This window comes from Numida meleagris, chromosome 1 (genome assembly GCF_002078875.1).
Source record: "Numida meleagris isolate 19003 breed g44 Domestic line chromosome 1, NumMel1.0, whole genome shotgun sequence".
Classification (NCBI taxonomy): domain Eukaryota; kingdom Metazoa; phylum Chordata; class Aves; order Galliformes; family Numididae; genus Numida; species Numida meleagris.
The window spans coordinates 112,816,201-112,829,927 of NC_034409.1; the positions used below are offsets into that span (position 1 = coordinate 112,816,201).

A 13,727-nucleotide genomic window follows, 5' to 3' on the forward strand; every position below is an offset into this window, starting at 1 on the left:
AGACTGGTAAACCATTATGCAAGCTTCTTTGAAAGAAAAGCATCCTTCTAAAAAGCAGAAAAAAAAACATTTGTATAAAAGGTGAATATAGGTACTGATGGTGGAATACAAGCTAGAGTCAGCTTCTTAGACTAAAAGAGAGCGTGGTTGGAATGATAATAGATGGGGAAAGCCCTCAGACAAGGTAAGAGTCCATCTCTCTTTTTTTCAGAGTAGGCATGGCCTGTGTTCCAGAAAGCTATTTATACTTTGTATGTGAGAGCTCCTTCTCAAGAGAGCTTTTATCCCTCTCACTGAAGTGGATTATTGCAGATGGGATTGTACCCTATTCTCAGTAAACAAAATCTCTTGAACTATATAATAAGATCAGGAGGACTGCTATGCCTCAGAATGAAAGGCTGAACAATCGGAATGGTTTTATTATACAGTTTTGCCAACTTCCATTCATTATAGAAATCCTCAGTGCAGGGTCCTGCGTTTTTTTAGAACTTGTCTATGCAGTCTGGGATGGTTTTTTTTTTGTGTTTTGTTTCTTAATAAAAAGAACTAAATGAGTGGTAAAAAGATGCGGAATTTATCTTATAAAAAGGTGGATGAGTACAAATCAGGAGAACTCTTTTTGATTCTTAGCTTGCATTTTTGGAAAAGAAAAAAAGTGAAAAAATGTATTACACGCATTACTATTGCTAGTATTAATAATGTTGTCATTGTTTTTAGGCTGTGAGAAGACAAAAGAGTCTTGAACAGAGTATTCAGTCTGCCCAGGAGACTGACAAAACCCTCCGCTTAATTCAAGAGTCTCTTGCTGTTATAGACAAACAGCTGACAGCCTACATTGCAGACAGAGTTGATGCAGCACAAGTGCCTCAGGAAGCACAGGTAAGTTCTATATGGGTTGAAATGATGTGCTTACCAGTTTTCTCAGTCAACCAAAGAGTATTTGTTTGTCCCACGACCTCATACTACTAAGGCGAATTTGCAACATGATCAGTTTGAATGTACAAGTAAATTTTAAGTAAGATTACTTTGAGAAGGTCAAGCAAATTCTCTTAATGAATTTGTATTTTCCTTCTGTTTTATTTTGTATACCTCTCTAGAAGATGCGAAGAATTATAAATATTCTGGTAGACTATGAGGTAACTTTAAAATTGCAAAGGTAATCACTGTGACTCTAAAATCCAATTCCCATCCTTGATGAGGTAACTCCTCATCTTCAGTACTCTTCAGATGGCTCTTGTACTAAATTGATTACATGGCCTAGGAATTGTTACTAAATTATTGAAGCGTGGACAACGTTAATACTTATGTTATAATGTGCACATTAGTGTGCTTATGTTTCAATTTTTACAGCTCGCATAAGTTGAACAAAATCAGCTTTTGGTACTCCTTTATAAATGGTTTGCTGAGCATTTGAAGTAAAATTGTCCATCTAATTCTCATTTTTACTCTTTCATTGTTTGCTCTATCACATCTGCTTTACAGCAGTATTAAAATTGTAAGAATACAACTTTAAAAAAAATCAAGTGTCTCTGGTGTATATAAAAAAAAAAAAATCAGAGTACACTATTGTATCAGCAACTTTTCGGTACTTTCCACTTAAATTTAGGAAGATAGATTACAAAAAAAAAAAGGCTTCAGGAAAATTGAAAACAGGTGTTTTAAAATGGTTTTTAAATGAGGCATTTGTTCTAGCATGCCTGTAGAGTTTGAAATTGTTGTAAAATATAGGTATCTTATGCATAGATTATTTTGTTTATATTCTGAGTTGAACATATGTAGCCCTGAAAAGCTTGTTTTATCTCCCTTAGTTTCCATGTCTTTTGAATTAAAACATAAATAGCTGTATGTTTCTAAATATATGCAAGGATTTTTATGTGCATGTGTATAAAGAAAAAAGTGATATTTAGAAAACAGGATTGTATTTGCATTGCTTCATTTGGAAAAATGATTCTAATTTATTTGCTCCTAACTTATGTTAGTGTAAAAATGGTATTAGACAACATATTTTTTCCAGTTTGAATCCTAAGGTGTATCAGTTAACAGTTGAACTTCTGAAATTATTTTACTCCTTCTTTGAAAAGTGAATAATGTAAAATATTTTTACATGAAATAGAATGCAAAGAAATTTTTTTTTATTTTTTTTTTTAATATGCATGGGTTTATTTTCTCATCTGGTTGTTAGATATCTCCACAACATAGGAAAAACATGATATGAAAGTGTGCTTTTTTTCTGGTGCATTTGGATCCCTATACATTTTATCGTTTTTCAGTTCATATATACCATGGATGCATCTGGTTTATGTACATCTTCAAATACAAGATTGACAATGATCACAGACTGTGACAAAGAAATTAATTCAGAACTTCAGCAACTGAAGCGACATAAAACTCAACCACCCTAAATTAGCACACTATGTCATGGAATAATTTCAGCTCATTGCTTTTGCAGAACTTGCTTTTGTTCTTGAGATCTTGTTGTCTGATGTTGAATTCACCTGATTATACTATACCCACTGAGGGGAAAAAAGCAGCATAGAGTGTGCTGTCTTTTTCATGTTTTTATTTTAAGATGCAAGTGGAACCTAATGAAAAAGACTTAATTAACAAGTGAACAAATTTAATGCAAATATTGAAGATCTTTGAAGTTCAGCTGTGAAGTTCATTAAAATCCTTAGGGGAAAAGGGAATATACAATCAAGTTTACACAGGTAAATATTCTGAGGCTTTCAATTAGTGAATGGCTGTGTTAACCAGTGGCAGAATAGGCACATCTCCTGTGAAGCTTCTGCTGGCGCAGCTCTCCTGTGGAGTTGAAAACAGCAGATTTGTGTAAGGAATCCTACAGTAGTGTCTGCACAGCTGGAATAGGAATCTTTCAGTCAATTATGTTGATTTCTGAGCAAAGGTCAGTTTATCCATGCAGAGAGATTTAGCAAACTGTTCAATATGTGTTGTATTTCTGAAAGAGCATCTGGAAGAAGTTATAATAAAAAAAAACTCTTAAGGATTGGGAAGCTTTATGTATCTCCTTGTTTGCTTCAAAAATTCAGATCAATTTAGAACTTTGATAGGAAGAATAATCTTTGGTTGAGTTGATCAGCAGTTAATCTGAGAAAATGAAATTATATTTAGCTCCTCTTTTTAAATTAAATGATCAATTTATTCAGAAAGTTGACAGAAAGAAAAAATCTTCAGAGTTAAATATGTGCTACTCAACTTCTTTGGATCAGTTCTGAATGTAAATTCCATGTGCTTCTTACTCCACCATGTGGCACTGTGTATTTAATGCTTGAGAATCACTACTACCTGAGAGTTTCTCCTTACTCATTCGCTATGAGGGTGACAAAAGATGCTGTATTCAGACAAAACAATCTTCAACAACAATGCAGATAAATCAGTTCAGATTTCTCAGGCTGTAATGATTTAAAAATAAAAATAATAAAAAAAACCTGGAGTAAGGTTAAGCCTAGAACAATATCTCAGAATTGTCTGTATGCTTGATCTCATTATCCCTACTGAGGTCTCTTTCATTTCTCTAAATATACTGAGAAAATACAAGGAAGGAAATAATCATAGGAGCTTGCTAGTTGCTGATTTCTTTTCAAGTACTCTGTAACTGACAGAAAAAAAGGAAACTGTACTGAAAATCTATGTGACAAAGTATTTTCAAGATAATTATTTGTAGCTTTGTTATTAACTTCTGGTGGAGAGAGAGAATCTCCACTTTGTGCTGCTGTTTAGTCTGAGAGATGACTTTTTTTGGTATTGTGGGAAAGAAAATATGATTATCTCACTTCTCACCCGGATGTGACAAGTAACTTGTCTGTTGTTGTCCCTGGAGACATAAGGAAAATACTTTGTCTGTCCAATGAACTCCTTGAATAATTCCAGCTCAATAGTGATAAGTAGTACACACCTTACTATTTCCTAAGTTACAATGGTTATTAATCTGTTATTTAAATATCATCATGCCATGGTCAAAAAAGTTTATATGATACTATAATGCCAGAGGTTTTCAGCTCTGTGGTATATTACTTGACAAAAGTAATGCCATACATAATTTTCTTCAGACTTATATTATGAGATGAAGACAACATCTTTATGTCTTTTATTGACTTTGTAAAATGTCTAATGTGAAACGTATTTACATCTACTTTTCCTGTTCTGGAAATGTTGAGATTACTTTGTTCAGTCACACATAGCAGGTAAGGTTAAAAAGGAATTAGGAGCTAGTATTAAAGCATTATTCAATATGTTCTTTTGAGAATTTACTAATTTGCTGATCATGCCAGCATAGTCAGTATTGACTGGATAGTCAATACTGTGTTAATAGATTTCTGGCAACCAATATAAAATACAATGTTGTGAATCAATGTGAAATTAAGACGTTTTGAATGATGATGAGCAATGTAATACCCATCTCTTGTGATTGTGCCCCATTCATAAAATTATAGAGCCAACATTTTTCTTCTTAAGGAGCAGACAAAAGACAAGAGGTTTCCTCCAGTTCTGGGATAGAAAATGGTATCCCTGACATGGGAAAGCACTTTCCCTAATGTTTAATCAAATGTTTTTCAAACTTTCTTGTAACTTGATGATATTAGATAAACTGGAACTGCTTGCTATTTTCCTGGAGTAGTTTTTTCAACATTTATCATACTAAAACCTGTGTTTGCATATTAGATTCACATAGTCTTTGCAGCCGTTACTCCACAATATTAGTTCGCTGCATACTCTTGTGTCTTTGCATTTTTATCCTTTGACTAAAATAGTTTCCTTTTCACTAAATACCAGAGATTTTGTGTTGGTTCTTTTTACTTTTTTTCCAGATTACTTTCCATTGTTGTAATTTTGCTGATTAATGTCGACTGGTGTTTCTTTATTTTTGTAAATATGATTAATGATTTTCTAATCTCTAATCGAGAGATTTTGCAAAATGGACAGGAACCACTGAGGAAAGAAGAGATGGGAATGACAGAAATGAAACTTAGTTGTTTCGTATGGACATTTGGAAGAAATCTGTTGAGTAAATTCATGAGTCAAAAATTCATGGAAAAAAAAAATTAAATGATCATGTCAAAATTCCATGAACAAGGGCATCACTGTCAGGTGTTACGAATAGTCTTGTATTCAGGACTGATTTAATCTTTCTGCTTAGACTGTGAACAGCAATGGCAAATACAGAAAATCTTTTCGTGCTATAATCTGTACTACTTTTCTTTCAAGTTTTTCTATAATGTATTTTTCCTCTCTATTTCCATATTTTGAGGTCAGGGATGGTAATGTTTCTTCTCTCTCCTACTAAACAATTAAATAATAATAAAAAAAAGTAAAACAGAACAATTTCCATGCAATGTCCGTAATACCTAATTACTTAAAAACTATTACTTATCTGTATTGTGCTGTTCTGACCTTTCAGATAGGAATTGTCCAGTTGTAGGCTTTCCAGATTCATTCTGATGTTGACCAAAGTAGATGATACAACAAATTAATTCATAAGATGCAGAAGAAAGCAATTGAAATATGAGTTGTGATGTAGTATGTTTTTATAACATTTAGGCTTACTTCTTCTTTCTATATGCAGTCGCAACTTCTAAGACATCAAAAAATGACTCATTTTCTTCATTTGCATAATTAATTATAATACTTTTAACTACAGTTTTCATATTTCACAGATTCCTTGTGTATAAGATAAATGCATGTGTGTATGTTTAAGTTTATAGTTGGATTTTTTTTGTTTTTGTTTATGCTAGTATACTATAGAAAGAAAAAGGTTAAATCTAAAATCACTTTTTTGTGCCAGAATAATGGCCTGAAAAAAACCTTTCTTGTAGGGAAATACCTGGTCTTTATTTCATAAACTAATTGTTATCAGAGATACTTTTCTAGCAATTCTGCTAATATCAGATTCTCATTTTCTAACTACTTCAACATAAAAATATGTAAATTTATCTGAAGTATGTTGTATTGGTATGCAGTATGTGAATTCTTTTCTGTCATACTGCACTGGCTAGCACTGTTAATTGTTTTTGGTAAGTTTGATTTATGGTGAGCCAAGACTGATATTTTTATTTTAATGACTTCATTGTACACTGATTCTTGCAGAAAGAGAAAACCAGAACTGTGTGTGTGAAAATGAATGGAGTTACTGCATCAATGAACTACACATCCACATGCATTTACCATATCTGCGGATACTGATAGTAGATTGTAGTTCAGTGATGTATCAAAAATTGCATACTGATTTAGATATGGCACAACTGTGTCAGGTGAAGATGTTATGCATACAGGATACTTTGATCAGATTTCTGTCATTTTACTGGATAATAATGTGAAAATAATGAACAAGAAAAAAAAGTATATCACTTTTCAATTTGTGTTTTTCTTTTCTGTGATTAATTTTAGATTTTCTTCCCAATGAAAACTGTTGCTTTCCTTCAGAAGAAAGAAATCTATATTTTTTGCCTGCAGTTTAATCAAAATTGTCTAAGTAATATTTCATCATCTTTGCCACATCAGAGAGCTATGTGCTTGTGTAGGAAATTATGATCAAGAGAAACTAAACTGAATAATGTACAGGGCAGTGAACAAGTAATTCATTGAATAAATTCCTCTAGTGATCCAGTATACACCATAGTATTTTTGTTTAACAGGCTTCAAAGTCAACTATTCCAAATAATGTTAACAAGATAAACATTTTCTTGAAACACTTCTGACACATATTCTTTGTTCTTCAATAGAAAGTACAATCTGAATTAACAAGCCATGAGATTAGTTTGGAAGAAATGAAGAAACGAAATCGAGGCAAAGAGTCTTCAAAAAGAGTTCTTTCCCAAATTGATGTGGCACAGGTATGCATATTTTATTTCCAACATCTTTCCTTCAATAATGCATACAGACAACCCTAGTAATACTGTTACTGTAGTGTGAAATATTATTAAGGTGTTTTTTATGTTTTAGCTATTCCTTTCTAATCAGGAAATCAGAAAGAACAAAACATTTAATTCGTGCCTTCTTATTGCCTATTTTTCCATTACAGCTTACCAATCTAGTTGGCAACAGTTCTAGGACAGAGCTGCATAACCAACTTATGTCGACATCCTTCCAATATCACGTCTCTAATTCTGAGTGATATTTTAACATTATTGAAGACAGTAAAATACAAAAGAATGGAGAATCTCTAAAAATATTTAAGACCTGTGGTTTTGGTTTTGAAAAGGGCATGAATCTTGTGCTTCTAAAGAGTATATTGTTCTCAAGAGAAACAATGAGTAATACTGATTTAGTCATGGACTTCCATTTTTCTCCCTTCAATTGCTGCTGTGCTCTTTATGTAGTCTAGACATATTTATTTGAACATAAAGTTTGAGCGTTACCATCACTTCTGTTATTGGTATGAAATGAATTCAGCTAACGATACATCTTAAGTATTTAAAGAATTCTCATGTTACTTCTGATCAAAGATACATTTAGTCCAATACCATGCCATCAGTACTAGTCAGAAGACAATGATAAGTGAATATTTACTGATCTTTCCCCAGTGATTTACAGTTCAGAAATTTTTGAGTCAGAGGTATTTAAAGACTCATGAATAATGACTTTATGAACTCTTGTAAACTGCTGGAATTCTTAGGTTCACTTAACACAATTTAACTGAATGCTATATGACTGTGTCCTTCCTTTTGTTCACAGAACCATAGAATGGCTTGGGTTGGAAGGGATCTTAATGGTCATCTAGTTCCCACCCCCCTGCTGTTGGCAGAGTTTCCAACAACTTCATCTCGTATTTCCTTTATAGAAGTTTAACTTGATGTCACCTTCTTAATTTTGAGAAACAGATTAGTACTTATTTGCTGTTCTGTGTTTTGCATTCCTCTTGTTTTACTGGTCCTTCCTTGGTTGTCTCTTTTCCAGACTTAGTAGTATGTTTAGATCATACTGAGACCTTGAGACGTACAATTTTGATTGCTCTGTCATTCTTTACACATTTTCTATTTTTACAGTATGCTTTTTGAGATGAGTGGATCAAAACTACAGAGTATTTGAACACAGTATAGCTTTATGCAACAACAGTTATACTGTGACAAGTATTTTCTCTTTTGTTCTTTATGTTCCAAATAATTCCAAATACCCACTTTGCTTTTTTGGCTTCTTTTGGTGGTTCATCTGATAGTTTCTTAAAATTGTTGTACATAATGAGTATGTAATGTAACTATTATAGTTATCCATTATAGCTTGAATGAGAGTGCTATAGATGATTTGAAGTATCACAAGAACATGAAAATTTAATTAAGTATAAATTTATTGTATGCAAACACTCTGTAGAAACGTGAGACCATTCATTCCAAATCTTTCTTTCCTATTCCTATCCATTTGTTCACTTATTTATTCAGGGAAATACTTCCTTTCTTAGCCTGTTGGATCTCAGTTTAATTAAGAATGTTTAATGAGGAATGCCGTTGGAAAGAAGTGTTGGAAACCTAAGTTTCCTATGGTACCCAGTATTATCTTCCACTAACATTAGAGTGTGATTCCCAACTCCTTAATAGAATTCTAACAAACAGGGGAAGCATGATTTCCCTTTTCAGAAACTATTCTGATTTTTACAAATGCTATGTTTCTATGTAAACTCTAACTTTGTTCCTTATTACAGTTCTTCTCAAGTTTGTATAGTACGGAAAACAATGTATTGGTATAAAGTGTACAAGATTTGAAGACAAAATATCAGAAGCATGTTTGCAAATGCTGATTTCCTATTTAATTACTTAACCTTATCCTAATGACCTTCTGTTTTTCAAACAGTAGAAAATCTTATACTTCTAAGATGAATGAGTTCTTATTCTTGTATGTAATTAAGATGTCCTTTCTTTGTTTAATTTCTCATTATTTTCTCTTCCCCTGATGTAGGGATCACGTAAGCAAACAATATAACTTACTGACAAAGATAACCAATTCTAAAAATTTTGAAGTTAGAAGCCATGCTTGTGGTAGATCTTTTGCCTTCAGATTAATTTCTTCTGATTCTAGGTTATGGTTTTTTTTAATTGAAACAGAGATCAATTTTATACTTTAAATCTCATTTTTTGTGCTAGGCCTACTTTCTGTCCAGCAACTTTACTTGGGTTTATTTGAGGGACTAAGAGAAATGCTCTTAGTATTATGCTCAAGCCATTAAACCTACATTTTCTCCACACCCCCAACATGGTACATTTTGGAAAATACGAAAACTTTCCCTTCTTTCAGTCCAATATACAGGCTCTTTTGTCATTGGCTGTGCTACATCCAGTATCCTGGATGATGCAAGAATTTTCTCCTTCCCATGGAAACCAAGATTCTCTGCTACTGGTATTTTCCCCAAAAGATTTCAGACATTTGAATGAAAAGCTGGGCTGATTGATAATGGATTCTGAGTGTCATGGAGTTGTTCCAAGACTTGTCTTCAATGTTGATGTCATTTCTCATCTGCTGCTCACCCCTTTTGACTTTTCAGAAAAAGTTGCAGGATGTCTCCATGAAGTTTCGCTTGTTTCAGAAGCCAGCTAATTTTGAACAGCGTCTACAAGAATGCAAAAGAATTTTAGATGAAGTGAAATTGCAAGTGCCCAAGTTGGAGACGAAGAGTGTTGAGCAGGAATTAGTACAGTCACAGTTGGACCACTGCATGGTGAATATATAAAATGCTCATTTCCCGTGTATTCTGTCCTCCAAATGTAATGCTGTGATTATTTCAGTATATCTTTGGGAGAGATACTAAGAATCTGAGAAAAAATTAAGAGGAAAGTTATGCAACAAAGTTATAGGAACCATTTTAGGTAATTTTGAGAAGGTTGGAGAGTGGAGGTTAGAAGTTAGGGAGGACAGAGAGAAGAGTTTTAGCCTTCTTGTTCAACTTCTCTAGTTTGGAAATGAAATTAGAAGAACATTTATACACTTAAAACTGTGTTCACTTGAAAATTTTGCCAGGCTATCATTGCATGGTGAAATAGCGCTAGCAGTCTTAAATAGCATGTTGTCTTCTTCTGTCATGGCAAAGAAACTTTCATGAATGAAAACTTTTGAAAATGTAAGTTTATATGGACAAAGCTAAAGATTACAGAATGTTGCCTGGAATCAGGATGAGGAAAAAAAGTATCAATCACAAAATTGAAGAAAAAAAATGAGATTACCAAAACATTCTCATTTCAGTGAACTTCTGAACAATGGCTATTGACTTTCACTATATCAAAGTACAATTCAGGGACATATTGTAATACCCCCTTCCAATACTGCATATGAGTTTCTCTTCCTGGGTGGGCTGTTTTCCACAATGTGCTACAGCCATGAAACCCCATAATATAACCAGGAGTGTTGAAATGCGTTGAATCTATTCCAGTCAGGAAATGGAAAACATACAGAAAACCATTGGTTACTCCTAGTACAGCTTCCATGAGTTGTCTTGCTATGACTTTTTTATGGTACAAGAGCAAAAGACCTGAATATGTCCTAAAGAATATGAAGAAAGTCTGTGTGAATCACATTAATACCCCTTTGTCATTGACAGAAAGTAGAGATAAAGTTGAACACTGTGTTGACGATAGTAAAATGGACTTTTTAACGGCAAATATCAGGGCAATCATATGTTTGTTTTCAGTGTTTTTTTTTCTCACACTTCAGCATGACTGAAGACAATTTTTTTTCCTGTCATGTTTTTATCATTTATGATTAACCTCTTTCAGATCTAAATGTAAGAATTGAAATTAAAAAATAAGCATGGAACAAGTTGATGCTGTTTTGTTATTTACTGGGCTTTTCTTAAACGCAATTGCCCTTGAATTCAAATTTTTATCAGAACAACGTGGTAATTAGAAACCCTGTACTAATTAGTTCCACTCAGCAGCTAGCTTTTTCAGCTCCATAGTTTTCGTGCTCTAAGGAAGTGTTTATAGAACATCTTTCTCTACAGTGAATCTCATAATATTTATTTTAAAAAATCTAGTCATATTATCCACATTCAGGCCACATCCACTGCTGCCCCATGGGCTCTTGCATGGCTGCGCATGGAGATCTGCTCCTCATGGTGCCTGTGGGCTGCAGGGGGACAACCTTCTTCTCCATGGGTGTTTCTGCTCCATGACTGGAGAACCTCGTATTCCTTCTGTATTGACTTTGGTGGATGCTGGGTCAAAGTTAGTAAAGATAGGCTGTTCTGAATCTTGTAATTTAATTTCTGAAAAAAAAATAGAAAAAAAGTGATGGATTTTTCTCATTAAATTCTATATATTCTTTATACATACACACACACACAGGGTGAGTTTTCTCCACCCATAGGTCATGTACCTGGTATCTACTGAGCACTCTCAGCTCTTCTAGTTTTCAGATGGGAATGAATGGTGCTCAATCATGTGTGATGATGTTTTTATGCAGCAAACAATACAAAGAATTCTAGTGCATCTTTGTAATAGCTTCATTAGTCTTTTATGTTTTACTTATTTTAATAGGGGTGTTTCCCTTTCATATTTTTATTTGATTAGAAATTATATAAAAGCCTGAGTGAGGTGAAGTCTGAAGTGGAAACAGTGATAAAAACTGGGAGGCAGATTGTTCAAAAGCAGCAGACAGAGAATCCAAAAGAACTGGATGAAAGGCTTACAGCTTTGAAGTTGCAATATAATGAATTGGGTGCGAAGGTAAGCTGTGTGTTTTGTATTACAAAATTATACTCTCTTTTTAACTGGCAAAAGTGAAGAATAATCTTGGTATGGTAAGTTAATGTTCTTTTTTACTGGTTACTTTCAGTGTCCTCACATTTTCTTAAAGGTATAGAAAGAATGGAGGCAAAGGCAGTTGTCAGAATGGCTATTCAGTTGTTCTGTAAAAAAAAAAAAAATGACCTTCCAGAGAAATAGAAAATTGCTTTGTTAAAGTTTAAAATTATACTTCCTTAAACTTTTTACTTATTCTTTTCTCCTATTTTGTTGCTTTGTTTTGTTTTGGCCAGAAGGGGGTCTTGTTTCCTTTTATGCTCCAAACAACCACAAGCTTCAAAACACTTCAAGTCAGAAAAATACTTAGGTTTTATTGTGATTATTTCATATTTTTTTTCCCTAAAGAGCAACTTGATAAAAGAGAGAATTCTACTTTTCATTTCCTTTTGCCTCTGGTTGTACAGATCATTATGTATTTTGTTTCTATTTGTTCCTGTCCAAAAATCTATTGACCAAAAGTTCTTGCTATTGCAGCTTTCCCCAGGAGGCATTTGTGTACCTCTCTGCTTTGCTTCATCTGCCCTCTTGACTTTAACTACACATAACATTCAGTTCTTGTCATATCTGTTTCCTGGTTTAAATCTATAAAACCCTGACTTGCCTGGTTGCTATATCCTAGTATATAAACCACACAGAATATTGTTTATTGATGAGTGTGTGGAATAGCTGTCCCAGTGTTTTACATCTCAGGTATGAGCAAGCATTTTTTTTTTAGAATGATGTTATTTGTCATCCTTTGTTACATAAGTGCCCTCAGATTTCTTCACATTGGACAACAGTGCCTTTGAGCTCTGTAATCAAGAATGTATTAATAGTGTTAATGTATTAACAGTTGAAATAGAACTCTTTAGGAAAGTGTTTTCTTTTTTTTTTAAAAAAAAGTGCTCTGTTTAACCACTTAATAATTGTTAGTATATAATTAGGAGGGCTACATGACTACTTTCCCAATATTCTCTTATTTCAGCTTAATCTACAGAAAATATATATATATATAGTTCTCATAATGTTATAGCCTTTTACCTTATGATGCTAATTATTTATGTTACTATTTATATGTAACCAACCTTCTAGAACCTATTGCTATTAATCTCCTGAGCGTTGTCTTTCCTTGTGTAAAATTTTCTTTTATGCATCATCTGTTTCTGTATCAATTCATATACAGTTAGAAGCTGCTGTGCTTCCTAAAAGGACAGTGTTTTTGTTTAAATGAAGTTTCCCTAAAATTTAAATGAACAGACAATAGAAAAGACAGACTACTAACTAATATTAACAAGACCAGGTCCAAATAAATAAAGAAATTTGTGTCAATTCCTAAAGGCTTTTTTTTCTGGTTCTGCATTATCTGTGGAAGAGATTGCCTGCTAACGAAGTACAATCCTCTGTAAGAATTGTTGATCTTTGAAGAGGAGCTGTGGCATTATCCTAAAGAAAACATAATAGAAATAGTTCAACATTTGTCCTTAATCTGTTTTCTTCCTCCCGCCCTCATTAAAACTATCCACAGAACTTCTAATAACTGTAAGATTAGAGCAAGTTTGGAGCAGTAAGTGACTTAGTGAAGGCTGTGAAGGCCAGAAAAGACTGTGTTTTTATTGCTAAAATTTATACATTTTTATCCTAAAGAATGAACAAAATGATTTTTTAAATTTTGTGAAATGATAAATTGTTAATCAGTCAGTGTGCAGTTTACACATATGATGATTATCAAGCCCCACTGACTGTAGCTATAAACCAGAAAGTATTATGTTTGACAGAGATAATATTCATTTGGGAACCTGAATTAAAACAGTTATCTGCCATTCTTTAAAACAGAGATATTAAGAGACATCAATCTTTTGAGTCTAAAGAAGACTGAAAAGTCTGCTTCATGAAGATGTGGATAGCTGCCATTTGAGAGTAGATGATATATTTGTTTTCTCCATTATTTTAGAATGGACTGTAGCATTTTTTCCTACATTATATTGAACATAACTGCAGCAGACA

The 13,727-nt window shown here is 33.2% G+C and overlaps 1 protein-coding gene across 14 annotated transcripts in view; it reads left to right on the forward strand.

Moving 5' to 3' along the window:
- The window catches only part of DMD (dystrophin), a 1,007,484-nt gene that overhangs the window by 365,487 nt on the left and 628,270 nt on the right, over positions 1–13,727 (forward strand). For all 14 annotated transcript variants that reach the window (XM_021408144.1, XM_021408061.1, XM_021408111.1 and 11 more), the window contains 4 exons: positions 718–879; positions 6,741–6,851; positions 9,491–9,664; positions 11,511–11,666. In XM_021408144.1, coding sequence (XP_021263819.1) covers positions 718–879; positions 6,741–6,851; positions 9,491–9,664; positions 11,511–11,666 — 603 coding nt within the window. The remainder of the gene's footprint in view (positions 1–717; positions 880–6,740; positions 6,852–9,490; positions 9,665–11,510; positions 11,667–13,727) is intronic.